The sequence below is a fragment of the Neopsephotus bourkii genome, unplaced genomic scaffold, assembly GCF_033783945.1.
Source record: "Neopsephotus bourkii isolate Nb327-2 ecotype Australia unplaced genomic scaffold, CSIRO-AGI_Nbou_v1 NB_1189, whole genome shotgun sequence".
NCBI lineage: Eukaryota > Metazoa > Chordata > Aves > Psittaciformes > Psittacidae > Neopsephotus > Neopsephotus bourkii.
In genome coordinates, this window is record NW_026901674.1 from 4086076 (window position 1) to 4100417 (window position 14342).

Genomic DNA, 14342 nt, shown 5'->3' on the forward strand with positions numbered 1-14342 from the left:
ACGTTTCCTTGCCTCTTTGCAGTCTCTACCTTCAGGTCCCTCTCCCAGTCTGGATTTGGGTATGTAGAGATAAATAGGTACTATATTCCTCTGGGTCCCATCCAGCTTAGACAGATGAGATTGGATTTTGACGTGGATTATAACATCCCATTTTTTGTATAGGTCATAGCTAGGTTACTGCATCCATGAAGTGGAGGATGGCACTCTGAGGAGCTGTTGTTCTCCCCTCGGGCTGGAATTATAGCTGTATTCCAGCCTATACCATAGTCCAACCATATATGCAATGACATGGAGTCAGCACTGAGGATGTTTGAAATGCTGCTCCATCATGAGCCATTGTAGGAGAATGGCTCTGGTCTGAACATGGGCTACACAAGATTAGCTTCTGATTTAGGATTAGGGAAAGGGTTACGACACAAATTAAATATATTTAAACTTGTGATTTATGTCAAATTACATAAAAACAGAAGAAGGATAGGGTTCTACTGATAGCTTCATAGAAAATAGTGGATTAATATTTCCTTAGAGTAGCCTAAAAGATTTGGACATGCACTGTCCATTGAAATTGTGTCTAAATCCCCTGAGTGCCTTGCAAAACCCAGCAATGTTCTCTGATGTGAAGCATCCAGAAGTGGTTAGGCTGTTCCATCTATTTTTTAGTTTCCCTAACCGATGTAAATGGATGCAGTGCAGCTTCATTATTTTTCATCAGCTGAGGTAATAGTTTCAGAATTGATTGGAATGGAAGAGAATTAAGGGTGAATTAGAGAAATAACCAAGAGCTGGATGGGGGTGTCTGCTTACATTCTGTAAGTACTTATCCTGATTTTTCCTTTCTAATGTTTGACCAAACAGAACAAGCACAGTGTGTTTTATGTACTGGTTATCACTTGTTGTCTGGTACGGAAAAGGCTAACAAACCTACTGCAGGAATGAAGAAACACCCCAAATATTTGTTGGCAGCTGCAATATTAGACACAGGTTGCTGTAGTTCACTGCAGTGAAACCTGTACAGCTAAGCTATTTGGGTGCTACTATTTCCTTTGAGATGACTGCATGTGTTTACTTTTAAAGCTGTGTAAACCCCACTGAAAACAGTCACAATGAGTGAGCAAACATTGAACCACCATTAGAAAAGAAATTGAAATAAAATAAGATCTTTTGTGCTCTATGCTAAATGCACATTTCGAATCCGAACTTCATTCACAGGTATGTAGCTGAGTCCCTCTAGTGGCATAAACATTTATTTGGCTTCACGTGTTATTGAAATGGTATTTTACAGTCCATTATAGCAACAAATTCACAGGTAGCTTTTCTGGGCACTCTGAGAGCTGTGGCAAAGTAAATCTTGGATTAGATGCTGTGCAAGCTCGTCTTAATGAATATAAATTGATTTTCGAGTTGTGAGGGGCAATTATAGGTGCACTGGAAGAAGGGAATATTTGAAAGGATATTCTAGAACTAATTACTATCAGTGAGAAACACGCAGAGAGCAACGTAATACCCAGGGCAGCCAATAGGGATAAAAGCTTATGCACAAATCTGTCGTGACCTAGAAGTGAAGACTGTTTAAAAACACTGATCTCCACTTAGCTTGTAAATGCGCATCACCCTCTTTCTCACTCACATATTCTCTCTCTCCCTGACACACACACACGCTTCTGGATTTGCAGAAGACAGACGTCTAGGGCACATTCTTGACATCCACAGGAGAATCATATGGGATTAAAAAACCACAGCAGTAAGTACTGACTGAATTACATGTTTACTAAGTGGCATGCTGTCAAAACCTGGATTTAATAGTAAATACAGGAGGACTTTAGTGGAAATGGGTTGTATTTGATTTTCCTTAGGAACTGCTGAAAGCTGCCTCTTGAGGATTACAACTTCACCTTTTCTTTTTATGGATGCTTGTTTACTATCCATGTGGTAACCTCTGGACAGCCAGTCATCCATTCATTATCCACAGTGATTGAGTGCAAGAGTAGTGCAGTAACTACTTCACTCAGCTGACGGCAGAAGACAAAAGGAGGGAAATGATGAATTCGGACAATTTAACCTCCCAAAGCTTCCTCTCTGCGATTCACAGCAACACCAGTAATTTATTCTCAGGGCTCCAGTTTGTTCAGTCCTTCAAGCCACTCATCATCCCCTGCTACTCGCTAGTGGTTTTTATTGGTGTCATTGGGAACTACCTTCTCATTTATGTTATCTGCAAGACAAAAAAGATGCACAATGTCACCAACTTTCTGGTAGGCAATCTGGCTTTCTCAGACATGCTCATGTGTGCCACCTGCGTGCCCCTGACGCTCGCCTATGCCTTTGAGCCCAGAGGATGGGTGTATGGCCGATTCATGTGCTACTTTGTTTTCCTGATGCAACCCGTCACTGTGTTTGTGTCTGTCTTTACCTTGACTGTCATAGCTGTGGATAGATATTATGCCATGGTGTACCCATTCCGCAGGAGGCTCACAATCCCTATTTGTGCTTATATCCTGGCTGCTATTTGGTTGCTGAGCTGTACCTTGGCTGCCCCAGCCTTGGTCCACACTTACCACGCGGAGTTCCCAGAACTGGACTTCTCTATATGCGAGGAGTTTTGGTTCCACATGAAAAGAGATCGCTTAGCTTATGCCTACAGCACTCTTATCATCACCTATGTACTGCCTTTGGCTGTCATCTCCCTGTCCTACCTGAGAATCTCCGTCAAGCTGAAGAACCGTGTAGTCCCTGGCAATGTCACCCAGGGCCAAGCTGAATGGGACCGAGCAAGGAGGAGAAAGACTTTTCGCTTGCTAGTCTTAGTGGTGGCAGCCTTTGGAGTCTGTTGGCTGCCTCTGCACATCTTCAACATGATAAAGGACATCGACATCAGCTTGATTGACAAGCAATATTTCAATTTCATCCAGCTGCTGTGCCACTGGTTTGCAATGATGTCTGCTTGCACCAATGCTTTCCTCTATGCTTGGCTCCATGACAGCTTTAGGGGGGAGCTGAAGAAAATGTTTGCCTGGAAGAAGAAGAAAATTGGACCCACTACGAACTGCATTATGGCCAGTGTGGTGCTGTAAAAGAGAGCTGGTGGGAGTGCACTTCCTTCATATGGAAACACTGTAAGTCTTTTCCATTTCTAATTAGTCTTCATTCCTCACATTTGTCCTCAGGGCTCAATAAGAACAACAAAAGTCCCACGTGTAGCTTCCCCAGTACCTCCATTCCTACTGGAGGAGAGGCAGATGTTATGCCCCAGAATGCCTTAACTTTGACTGGAGTTAGAGGCCAAGGAGATATTAAGCACTCTAAGATACTCTTATTTAAGCTACAGGGATCCTTCGTGTAAAATATCCCCTTCAAAATTAAATAGCGGAGATTTAGGTTAGATATAAGGGAGAAATTCTTCCCTGTTAGGGTGGTGAGGCACTGGAATGGGTTGCCCAAGGAAGCTGTGGATGCTCCATCCCTGGCAGTGCTCAAGGCCAGGTTGGGCAGAGTTTTGGGTGACAGGGTTTAGTGGAAGAGCCCAAACCCAGGTTGGTAGGAGCTGCTCTGAGCTTTGCTCTGCCAGCTGAGTTGTGCTGGCAGCACCAGTGTGCAGTGCTCTCCCCACTGCTGAGGGTGTGCAGGATGACAGCACCAGCTCACTTGCACAGCCTCCAAGTGCCTCTGTGCAAGATGAATGGCTCATTTGCGTTCCTTTGGCCCTTGGTGGGATGTGCTGTGACAGCCCTGCATGGTCTCGTCCCTCACTGCTGTTTCCTCCTTGCTGCTGGCTGAGTGGATGGGGTAGCAGCTTTCACAGCAGGGCTGCTTGCCTGCCCATTATGGCCAACGGCATTGGGCAGGAATCTGCGCATTATGCTTTTTGAACCCAGCATCATCATGCAATCCCAAACCTCCTGTGTCTCATGAACCTGCAGCAGAGCATGTAGCAAGGTGAGATGCAGTATTATGACAGGGGAAATAAACCCAGAGTGATGTTATTTCTGTGAGGTGCATCTGCAACAGCCTGTTTGGTGGATTTTGCTGATGCTGTCATCAAGGATGGACCTAGTGGAAACATAATGTGTGGTGGATAATTAGCCAGATAAGGGGACATTAAGGCATTTAACCACTTTACTGACATTGAACTGTGGTTTTGCCATTGCCTTGTGCAACCCTAATTTGCTGTCCCTACTGGAAGTCAGCTGCATTCGCAGCCAGAGGAGTGGATGCCACCGCAGCCTTGTCAGTGCTGAGATGCCAAGTTGGACAGAGCCTTGGGTGACATGGTTTAGTGTGAGGTGTCCCTGCCCATGGCAGGGGGGTTGGAACTGGATGATCTTAAGGTCCTTTCCAACCGAACTGTGCTATGATTCTATGCTTTCCACTCCTTCCTTAGGGGGCTGATTTTCAGGTGTGGCAATGCTGCCAACAACTTTGATCTACAGAGATAGACAGAGACTTTGATACTGTCTTCAGGAGCCATTCTGAAAGTGTCTAGAGGTAGAACAGGCTGTTGACATTGAGCCGTGTACCAGAATTATGTGATTAGTCAAAGAAAGACCAGCCAACTGGAGTGGAGTGGGAAGTGCTCTCTTTTGAAGGAATCTTTTAGGAAGAAACAATTTTCTTTGACATTCACCTTTCAATCAGATGAGGGAGTTAAAAGCTATAATCAACCTAATGGTTTCTAGTTTCTTCCTTTCAAAACTGAAAATATGATATAAAAATAAGTATATGGGACAGAGTTCTGAAACAGAAAGTGGCCATTGTTGCTGAAGAGGTTTCTTCCAGCCTGTTCGGCCAGAATCTGGGATGGCATGAGGAACTGCCGATACTGGGCTGAGATCAGCACAGGAAGCAGCACAACCCAGGGGCAGTTTTGGCCATGGTCTGCAAGGGTGTCTCTGACCACAGCTGTACATAGCCAAACTTAGGTACTGTGAGGCAATGCGAATAGAGAAGAGCGGAGAGGAAAGAGAGGATGGTTTCTCCTGCTGTGAAACTGTAAATATCAGTTTGCTCATCAGCATTCAGTAAGCTTAATTGGGTTAAAAAATACACAGATTGCATATGAACACACTGGGAAAAGTGTTGGGAAAACATCTGAAATCCCTTGTCACAAAATTCCTTGGGATTTCAAGCTGTTCCGCTGCTAGTAATGAACTAAATATTAGAAACTGATTACAGAGACACTGAGTCAAGGAGGTCCTTTCAAAGTGGGCATTACTTACATTCACTCTGTGATTAAGTATATCTATCTGCATTGCTTACCCTGATTTAAAGATTTGAATGACCTATTAAAGCATGTTTCGCTTTTGCTGAATTTTAGGAAATTGTTTTTCCTTCAAGCTCAATATGGGAAGTTACTGCAATAAATGGTGATTTTAAAGGCAAAAACCCCCTTCAAGCAAACCAAGCAAATTTTATAAGCTTTTCAGCTTTTGTTTCAGGTCTCCTTTGAAGGCAACAGAGTAGAACACCAAGAGAGCACTGAAACAACACTGCAAAAAGCTGCTTTAAATAAGAAACTCCTGATTTTCAGAGATTTTTTTTCTATGGAATTATGTTACTTCAAGCTGCTGTTTTGTCAGTTTGTAAAGGTTCATTCGTATTGAGGTGACCCATAATGTTTACAACCTCATGCACCAAATACAGACAGCGCTGTAATACAGAGTGATGCAAAGCCCAGCAGAACAAATGGGAAGACTCCTGTTACCACAGCAGGCCTGGGATCGTTTCCTTCTTACACATCATGTTTTTACCCACATCTGCCAGCACTGCAGTTTGGCTTATTAATGTTCTCTTGAATGTTAGTAACTGCAGATGGCTGCTGTAGAGAGCTGCACAAAGCAGACAAGGGGAATTTAACTCCATTTCTTTCCTTTTCTCCTTGAGATGGAAATGAAGGGCTGTTCAAGTCATATATTGTTCCCACAGTGATGGACACACTGGGAACATCTTGCTACCAGCAGCCCCTGGAGCTGCTGTTACAGCAGTGCTGAGGTCTGTCATCTCAATCAGGTCCTCAGAGTGCCCAGCACAGCAGGCACCCTCGTTTAAGTGCTAGTTTAAGCTGTACATGTCTTGAATCTGACAGGACTTGTATTTGCAGCAGAAAGCTGCAGTTCTCAGAGCTGTTTTGAGGATGCACACCGAAATGACCTGCATTCCCCAGCTGGGGGCTCCTGAAGCTCCTTCCTTCTCCTCAGCGGCCCCCCAGCCCATCCCGGTGATCCTGCAAGGCCATTTTTCCAGCCTTTCCCTGCATGGTGCACAAAGGTGATTCAGCCCTAGGCAGAGGGAGTGGGGGGCCCACAGGCCGGGGGGACTGAGACACAGTCCCATTTGCTCAGCCCCACCTCTGAATCAAGCCCGCAGAGTCTCTGCTCAGTGTAATTACTGTTTTCCCTGATATCCAGAGTAATAAACAATGATAAGATTTAGAGGCATTTTGATGCGCTTCTTTTATCCAGTTATGTAAATAATTATATTAAAGGCCATCATGTGAAAAGTGGTTGCTCATCTCCAGCCCTCTCTGGAGAGCCACTGTGGTTCTCCGGGGGGAACAGGGCTCATCACTACAATATTTTTGGTGGGGTGGTTTTTAATTACAATGCAAGAAATCACTGCAAGCTTTGATTTATAAAGCAGCCTCATTCAAAACTTGGTGAACCTAACTTTCCCTGCAAGGGTTTTAGTTGTTTGTTGCTTACATTAGTATCCAAGCACTCACTCCCAAGGGAGCAAGCAGCTCTGTAGGGATGAAGCAAGACATGTGAGGTATGGCAGAATGTCATCTGCTTCTTGTCCAGTGGGATTTCATTCCAGTTGTTTATATTTACCAAGAGACTTTTAGCAGGCAGAGACTCAGGCGTTATGCATTTTACAGCAGCAAATACAAGCTGTTTCTGATGGCTCCTCAAACTGTTCCTATAGGATGGTCTCTGGTAAACACTCCTGGATGTACTGTGGAGTTTGTACACATGCTCTGTGGTGGTGTTTTTAGGTAGCTACTAAATGCATTAGCCAGTTAGCCGGTGATCAGAGCATGGTGAGTCTTGGCTTTGGAAATGAAGACCTGCTTAGGACCACACTTATTTGTTGTAAAAGTCATCCAGGAGATTTCACTGGGGCCAAGCTTCTACAGCTGAGAAGCCTCTGAATATCTTAAATGTGGAGATTAATAGAGATAGAGAAGGAGCTGATGTGGAGAGGCGAAGCAGAATGAGATCACTTAAAGTGAAGAGCACAGATTTAGACAGCAGGAATCACAGCATGCTATTCTGCTTGGAAGGACTCATAGAGCATCGTTCTAGCAAATACTGTATTTCCAGTGTTTATAGATGCAGAAATGCTTGCTCAAACATAAGCTAATCCCTATGGTTAAACATGGGATTGGTATTAAAAGGTAATTTACCCAGGAAATACATAAACTAAATCAGTATTTGATCAGGAATTAAAACCCAAATTAGATAGTGAGCAAAGGTCACTAAATTTGAAATGAGGCAGCCAAAGAAAAACAATAATCAAATCTCAACTGGGGTCAGGTAGAGTTGGTTTCTCTCCCACCCTGAAAATGACAGCAGGCACTAAAGACTAACTTGTTTGTGCAATGCATTGCTCTAAATACTTTTTCCTTACACTTGGATGAAGAACACTGAGAGAGCTGTATTTGTATCATTTTGGGTGAATGTCAGTTTATCTGGGATGGGCAAAAGCAGATCTTGCCATAAGGCCATCACTCACAGGAGCTCAGCGAGTTCTTCCCAGCTGATAGATAGACTGGGGGAAGCAAGTATTTTTCCTGCCAGATGAGCAACAGATGCTCTGTACAGTTTTAATTGAGCGAATCTTGCTTGTTGAGGTGCCAACGGTGAGTTATAATTAGATGTCTCAGATTATGCAGCATACAGATAAAAGCTGAAAATGGTGCACCTGCAGCTGGGAAAAACCCCAGCCCAACAAATTGGACAGAACTGTACAATGCACCCATCCACCTGCCCACCAGATAAGATGGCAGAGATAGAAACAAAGCGTTGCTGGTAAAGAAACTGCTGTCTTTGCCACTCCTGCATGAAGAAATAGAATACACGCTTTTACCTCCAGCCCTTTCCTCTCACTGCCCACATCTTTTCTGTTTTCTCAGGAAAAACGGTTGCCTTCCTCCTCCTTCCCATGGAGAAAAGGTTGCTCAAGGGTCTATGCAAACATTTCTGCCTCGTAGGAAGTTTACACAAATCAGGGAGGCTTTCTAAAGTGGAAATCACCCTTTTCTCCCTAGAACTTCTTTCTACAAGCAGAAATAGGCAGTTGTGCCTGACACAGTCTCTGCACCTGTTTGCTGTGCAAAGCTGCTGGAGGTGGGAGCAAACCTGTCCTGTCTGCCACTTTGAGCACTGGCTTTTGTGATCGCATGAAGTAAATATCCTTTCCCATACTCAGTGACCCCATTCTGGCTCAAAACCATCGCTAACTCTGGTTTGTTGTACCCGATTTCCCTCCACATCAACAAGAGTTTGCTCTACTGAAAGTCCCAGAGAGCCACTGCAGATGCATCAGAGGTACCCTGCCCATACTGATGGGACCTTTCCTTCTGATTCCTGTTTCAAGAGCAGGTTTTAGGTACATTCTTACCCTGTCCTGATACAATCAGATGGGGCTGGTTTTCCCCAGGCTAACTTCAACCAAATTTTATATATGTTTCTGTGCTTCTTGCTCTCCCATCCTTCCCCCAGACTTTCGGAACCATGGATTGAGTAGTCAGTAGAAGCAGCAATCTCAAGGATGTTGATATCTTAGCAGCTATCTGAAATCAGGAAGAACAGTAGTGGGTTTTTTTGGTGCTCCCCAAGGAAGGACAAGACATGCAAAGTGCTCTCTCCTTTAGGGACCCACCCAGGATTACACAGGGGATGATGTCAATGGTTCAGAACTGGTTACAAGATGGCCAGGCTGCCTCCCTGCAGGGTAAAAAGTGATGGCTTAGGGGCACAAAACTCAAATATATCTCTTTGGGAGTTATGTCACTTTGGCAGCTAAAAGTCTACTCTCTTTGCCAAGAAGCTGATAGGGCTGACTTTTTTGCCTGTTGTTGCTTATTTCCCTTTTGTACAGCCTGCTTCATCAAACTAAGTTAATCAAGCTACTAATTGATACAAATAATAAAACACACACTCAGGAGCTCCCTGCTTTGTGTCTCCAGCTTGTTGGAAATCAATTTGGGATCATTGCTATGTATTTGCAGTTGATTGGTCTCTCTGTTCTTTGTATCTTGTTTATGTTAATTGTCACCATTATGTTGTAATTTCCTTGTGTTTTGGGTTTTTTTCCTCTGCAGGGAACACAGAAAACGAGATGATGGCTTTAATTCCTACATCTACATTTCCTACATTTCCATTAGGCGCTGGAGATGTTTCATCAGCAGCTAGCAGGTCTGCAAAGAGAAGCTTGCTGCTTTCCAGTGTAGCAATGAGATCTGCTTCTCCTGCTGAGCACAGTTCTGGGTTTCCAGACAACGTGTTGGAAAGGCCATCTAAAGTTCACAGCAGCAGGAGGGGCTTTAGTGCTGTGGTCTGTGAGATCCTGGGGATGCATGTGGTGCCGAGGATCGCTTTTATGCAGCTCAAAATCACCCCAGCAACATCACCAACAAAGTGATGTGCTCAGCTGGAGGCAGCTGGTGAACCTGTGAGGCCTGACAGCACAAGATATCACCCCGTTTCTCAGCCATGGGGACTTGTGTTCAGTGACCCCATCACACCCATGACAAGACAGGCCAATGCTCTAGTGAAAACGTGACAGCCAAATGACATGGTGGCTGTGATGGGCTGACATAGATTGCTGTCAGTCACAGCTGCATTTGGGACTGGGATGGTGAAGCAATGGATTGTATTGTAAAACAAACCTGGCTGGGACTCGTGGAAGCAGGGCAAGAAAGAAAACCAGAAGTACGTAGAAGACTTAGACTTCAACCAAACAATAACCATCCGATGGCTAAATCTATAACCCAGAGGCTGTGTTTCTGTACAAATGTAGGAGTTACTCAAGCCTTCTTGTGAGTGTGGTCCCTCACTTGCAGTGTGCCAGTTCGGTGTATTGGCTTTATCGCATCTTTCCTCCCATCTCTCACTGCGAGGGATCCCCATCCCATGCAGTGAGTTTGAACAGGGGCAAGCCAGGAGTATATGTGGCTGTTAGTGTGAGGTCCATGTGTGCAAAGCCAGTAGTTTATGGTCCAGAAAAAGATAAGTTGAGGGCAGACACATTTTTTATAGGGTTTTTTAATAAAAATAATTGCAAGTTTGGGAATGGGGGTCCTGAGGCAAGTGTCCAACCAACCCACCCCCCCAGCAGGTCTAAGGATGCAACTCTGGGGGAAGCAAGATGAAAGTAATCCAAATTACATGTGCAAGAGTTAGGTAGGAGCTACATCGCTGACTAAAAATCACCTTCTGAGTCACTATGTACAAAGTATTTTGAATCGTTAAGACGACCAAAGCTTCAACACCCAGCTTTGGAATGATTTCTCCCTCAATTATTGCATCCTTTTAAAAATGCAACATCTTTTGTTAATATGCATAACTTAAAAATGTTAAGAATAAATTTGAAACCATCTGAAGCACCAGACTTAGCATATGGCAGTCCTGTTTAATCTTAACAAGTCAACAATATTATCATTGTGAATCACTTCCTCATTTAAACATGTATTCATGTCTGTTGTATAAATTAAGGTTTACTTGTAGAAGCCTTTGTACCACCCATGCAATATACAGTTGTCACAGCTAATTGTAAATTGTTTTGATAGCACTTTTGCTTGGACTGAGGACAGACAAAATGCAGGGAGCTCAGACACCATCACCAAGAAAGTGCAGGGAAGCATCTGAAGGCCTATGTTTTACTGTAGTGACAAAAAGATGGATTTCTTTATTTTTAATGCATTGCCGAAAGCACTGTTCCAAACACTTCTCACCCCAAAAAGTTGTATGCGGGGTCTGACAAGATCTGCGTGCTTTCAGAGTTCATAACATTCTTCTTTTAATGCTAAATGAGGAAATATGTTTTCCCATGAAACAGTTTAAAGTGACACTACCCACCTGCAAAAGCTGCTGACTAGGGAGAGGACATAAAACACAGGCCAAACTTCAGAGGTGGGCATTAAAAGCCAGACTGCTTTTATTGGCCCTGAAGTCACTAAATTATTGACTAAAGTCAACTGTGCATTGAGAAGTTTACCGAGGAGATTTGCTTCCTCCTCCCAGGTATTTTAAGAAAAGGTGCTAGGTCACATTGAGCTTCCCATCAACCAACACTCCAAGTCCTTCTCCTTAGGACTGCTCTCTATACAGTCTCCTCCCAGCCTGTATTTGTGCTTGGGATTACCCTGACCCAGGGACAGGACCTTGCACTTGGCCTTGTTAAACTTCATGAGGTTTGCATTGTCCCACCTCTCTAGGTCCCTCTGGATGACATTCCTTCTCTCCAGTGTATCAACCAAACCACACAGCCTGGTGTCATCAGCAAACTTGCTGAAGTGGTGTCTCGTAACTAGCAGCCCTAGGCTACATCTCTCTTCTATACATGTGAATTTCTTGATGAAGCAAAAAACAAACCCCAAAACATTTTAAAGGAATGCATTAACAATAAAAAAATGGTTCTTAAAATGCCTTGATTCCTGGTGATTGTTTTTAGGATGGGTAGCAATTGTTTTAGTGTTTGCACAGCACTGAAGGTGTATGCAAGTGAAATATTTGCTATCTTTCTAAACTATTATGGCTTTGCTGAGTGACCAGAAAATCACAGAAGATTAGAGGGCAAGAGGAAAATGCACAGGATTTTTAGTGCTAAAATGAATTAGCTGGACAAGCTGAATCTGCAATGCGGTGTTCAACAAACAGCCTAATTTACAGTGCTAGCTAAGCTGAAAATAGTGATAATTAACCAAGCACTCTTATTTCCAGTTCTAACATGAGGTATTTGAAAACAGGGTGGAAGGTGGGTTGGCGAAGGCTAGACTGGTACAAAAATAGCCTTAAAATTGTTGGTGGAAGTGAATAGAAACTAAATGGAGAGTGTCAAAACAGCTTTCTAAATCTGAAGCTATTCATATTCAAATACTGAGACTTGAGATGGATAGAGGTAACACAGAGCTACATTAAGTTTTTCAATTCATCTATTTAAATGTAGTTGCAAAAATAGCAAGCTCTACAGATTGCTCTAAAATGGAGATATTTGACACATGGATCTGCAGTTTGATCTCACTTTTTATTGCAGAAAGTCTAAGCTCTTTGAGACACCTTTTTGAGCAGCGACAACTGTGTCCTATTGTCTCTTCTTAGATGGAGTTGAGATTTAACCAAGGTACTATGATTTTCTGCTGTAGGTAACAGTCCCAAAATGAGCTTAGTTGTCTCTCCACACGATTTTAATTTGACAGTCAAAGCATTACCAGAGGATAGAGAGCAATGAATCATGTAAGTAGAAACTCTTGCTAATGCCCCACTTATAGTAGATAAACACTTTTAAACCTGAAAGGAATGGCAGAGGACTGTTGGGAGCTTTGAAATACTCTGTTTAATCTTTGCCATGATAGAGGTGTTTTCTGTGAAACTACAGCTCTTGGAATTTATGCCTTCTGCATTTGGGTTAGGCAGCCCCAGAGCACTAATAATCCAAGGGAGAGCATCACTGCGCTTTTAGAAAACAATTGTGATGTTGTGTTCCTCTCCCCAGCCTGGCCATTATTTCCCCTAATTCTGCTCAAGTGACAACCACCAGTGATGGGGGTTATGGATGTGTCTGGGTTATGGTGGCTCCATCTGACTCAAAGTGGATTCAGGGGAGACAGATAACACAACAGCCAAGGGCTAATCTGAGCAAAGTGCACCACTCCAACCACAGCGCTGGTCAATGTCCCTCTCAAGCCAAGTTTGAAGAAACCCTGACTTCAGTAGTTGGCATGCAAACACAACTGTGAGTCAAATGTCATACTCCATAAATACCATACAGCCCCGGTCCAATGAGCTCTCCTGCAGGCAGCAGTCTATCCATGAGGATCTCCCCTTGAATAGGGACACCTCTCAGGGTTACTTCTGGAGGCAGAGATATTCCTTGCTACAAGAGATTCTCCATAAGTGATTAATAGCATGTTACAAATAAAATCTTAGCTGAGTGATATAAAGGATTGATTGCAGACCCATAACCCTTTAGACATAAACTAAGTCCAAGACTAAGTTTGGATCTAGGCACACCTGGACTCCTCTCTGAGAAGAGAGTCTTTTCTGAGGCTCAGGACTCAACAGCAGGGTCTCCCTGACAGTTTCTCTGACCGTGCCCTCTGTGCAGTAAATAACTGAGTGTTCCTCACCATCAAATCTTGTTAAACCATTGTTGCATTTACTATCAAACTTTGTTACACGGCTGTTTTTTATCAATAAACATATTGGTACTATACTCTTTTATGATTGAAGAGTGTCACTTCATCCACGACCATATTCTATCCTTGTTAGCTGATCTTGCCACTTTTAAACACTATGACATGCTTCAGCAACTGCTGAAACACAAGGAAGACATTACTTACAACAAAATATGGCAGAGTTTAGCTATGCTAATTTCTTTTATTAATGGCTAAGAATCCAATATGTATTTACTATCCACTGAATCTCAACCCCGCACATATATTTATATATATAAAGTGCTATTTAACCATTTGAGAATCAAAGAGAGAACAACAGTTTCATTTAGTTCAGGATAAGCCGCAGTGTTGATAAGCTGTCACTGAAAGCTGTGTCACATCTGAAAGGCAGAGAGAAGTCTAAAAGGGACCTATAATGACTATGACTCAGAGCACTTATGCCCTGTAATGTGCCTGGTTTTAAATCTGTCTTTCTTCTCCTGAAGTACATTTGGACAAGCTTTCTGAACAGAAGAGGAGTAATACAAGTTACACTTCAATGATTACATGGGGCACCACCAGCTACAGTCACACTTTCGACTGTTCCCTGGTACCTGACAAGCTTAATCCCACCTCCATCCATATCAACAATAGTCCTGATTCAGACCAGGAGAATGGGAATTTTACAGGGGGTCTCTACCTTTCTTTTCTCCTGCTCTATATTAGTAGAAAGAAAATAGAATATAAGTGAACTTCCAACCTGTTAGTGTCCTATCATATTCCTGAGTTGCTTTTTTTTAGTTTATTTTATATTTTTCTACAGAAAATCAGAAAGCCTCAGGTGCAGGAATACCCAAATCCGTGCACATTGTTCAGTTCCTAATAAATGGAGGAGCCCAAGATCTCCCCTCCTAACAGCTATGGCAGATACAAGTTTGGAGTCCATGAGACACAAACCACGAAGAAGAGC

General features: G+C 43.2%; 1 protein-coding gene across 2 annotated transcripts; it reads left to right on the forward strand.

Annotated features, from left to right (window-relative positions):
• The first annotated feature begins 201 nt into the window (after positions 1–201).
• Positions 202–9679, forward strand: PRLHR (prolactin releasing hormone receptor). Of its 2 annotated transcripts, XM_061364261.1 has the most exons (3): positions 202–1741; positions 1854–3113; positions 9320–9679. In XM_061364261.1, the coding sequence occupies exon 2, from the start codon at positions 2037–2039 to the stop codon at positions 3069–3071; it is 1035 nt and encodes a 344-aa protein (XP_061220245.1). In that variant the 5' UTR covers positions 202–1741; positions 1854–2036; the 3' UTR covers positions 3072–3113; positions 9320–9679. The 2 variants fall into 2 exon arrangements, with proteins under 2 accessions (XP_061220245.1, XP_061220244.1); XM_061364260.1 differs by lacking the exon at positions 202–1741 and having other exon boundaries at positions 1759–3113.
• Positions 9680–14342: the final 4663 nt, after the last annotated feature.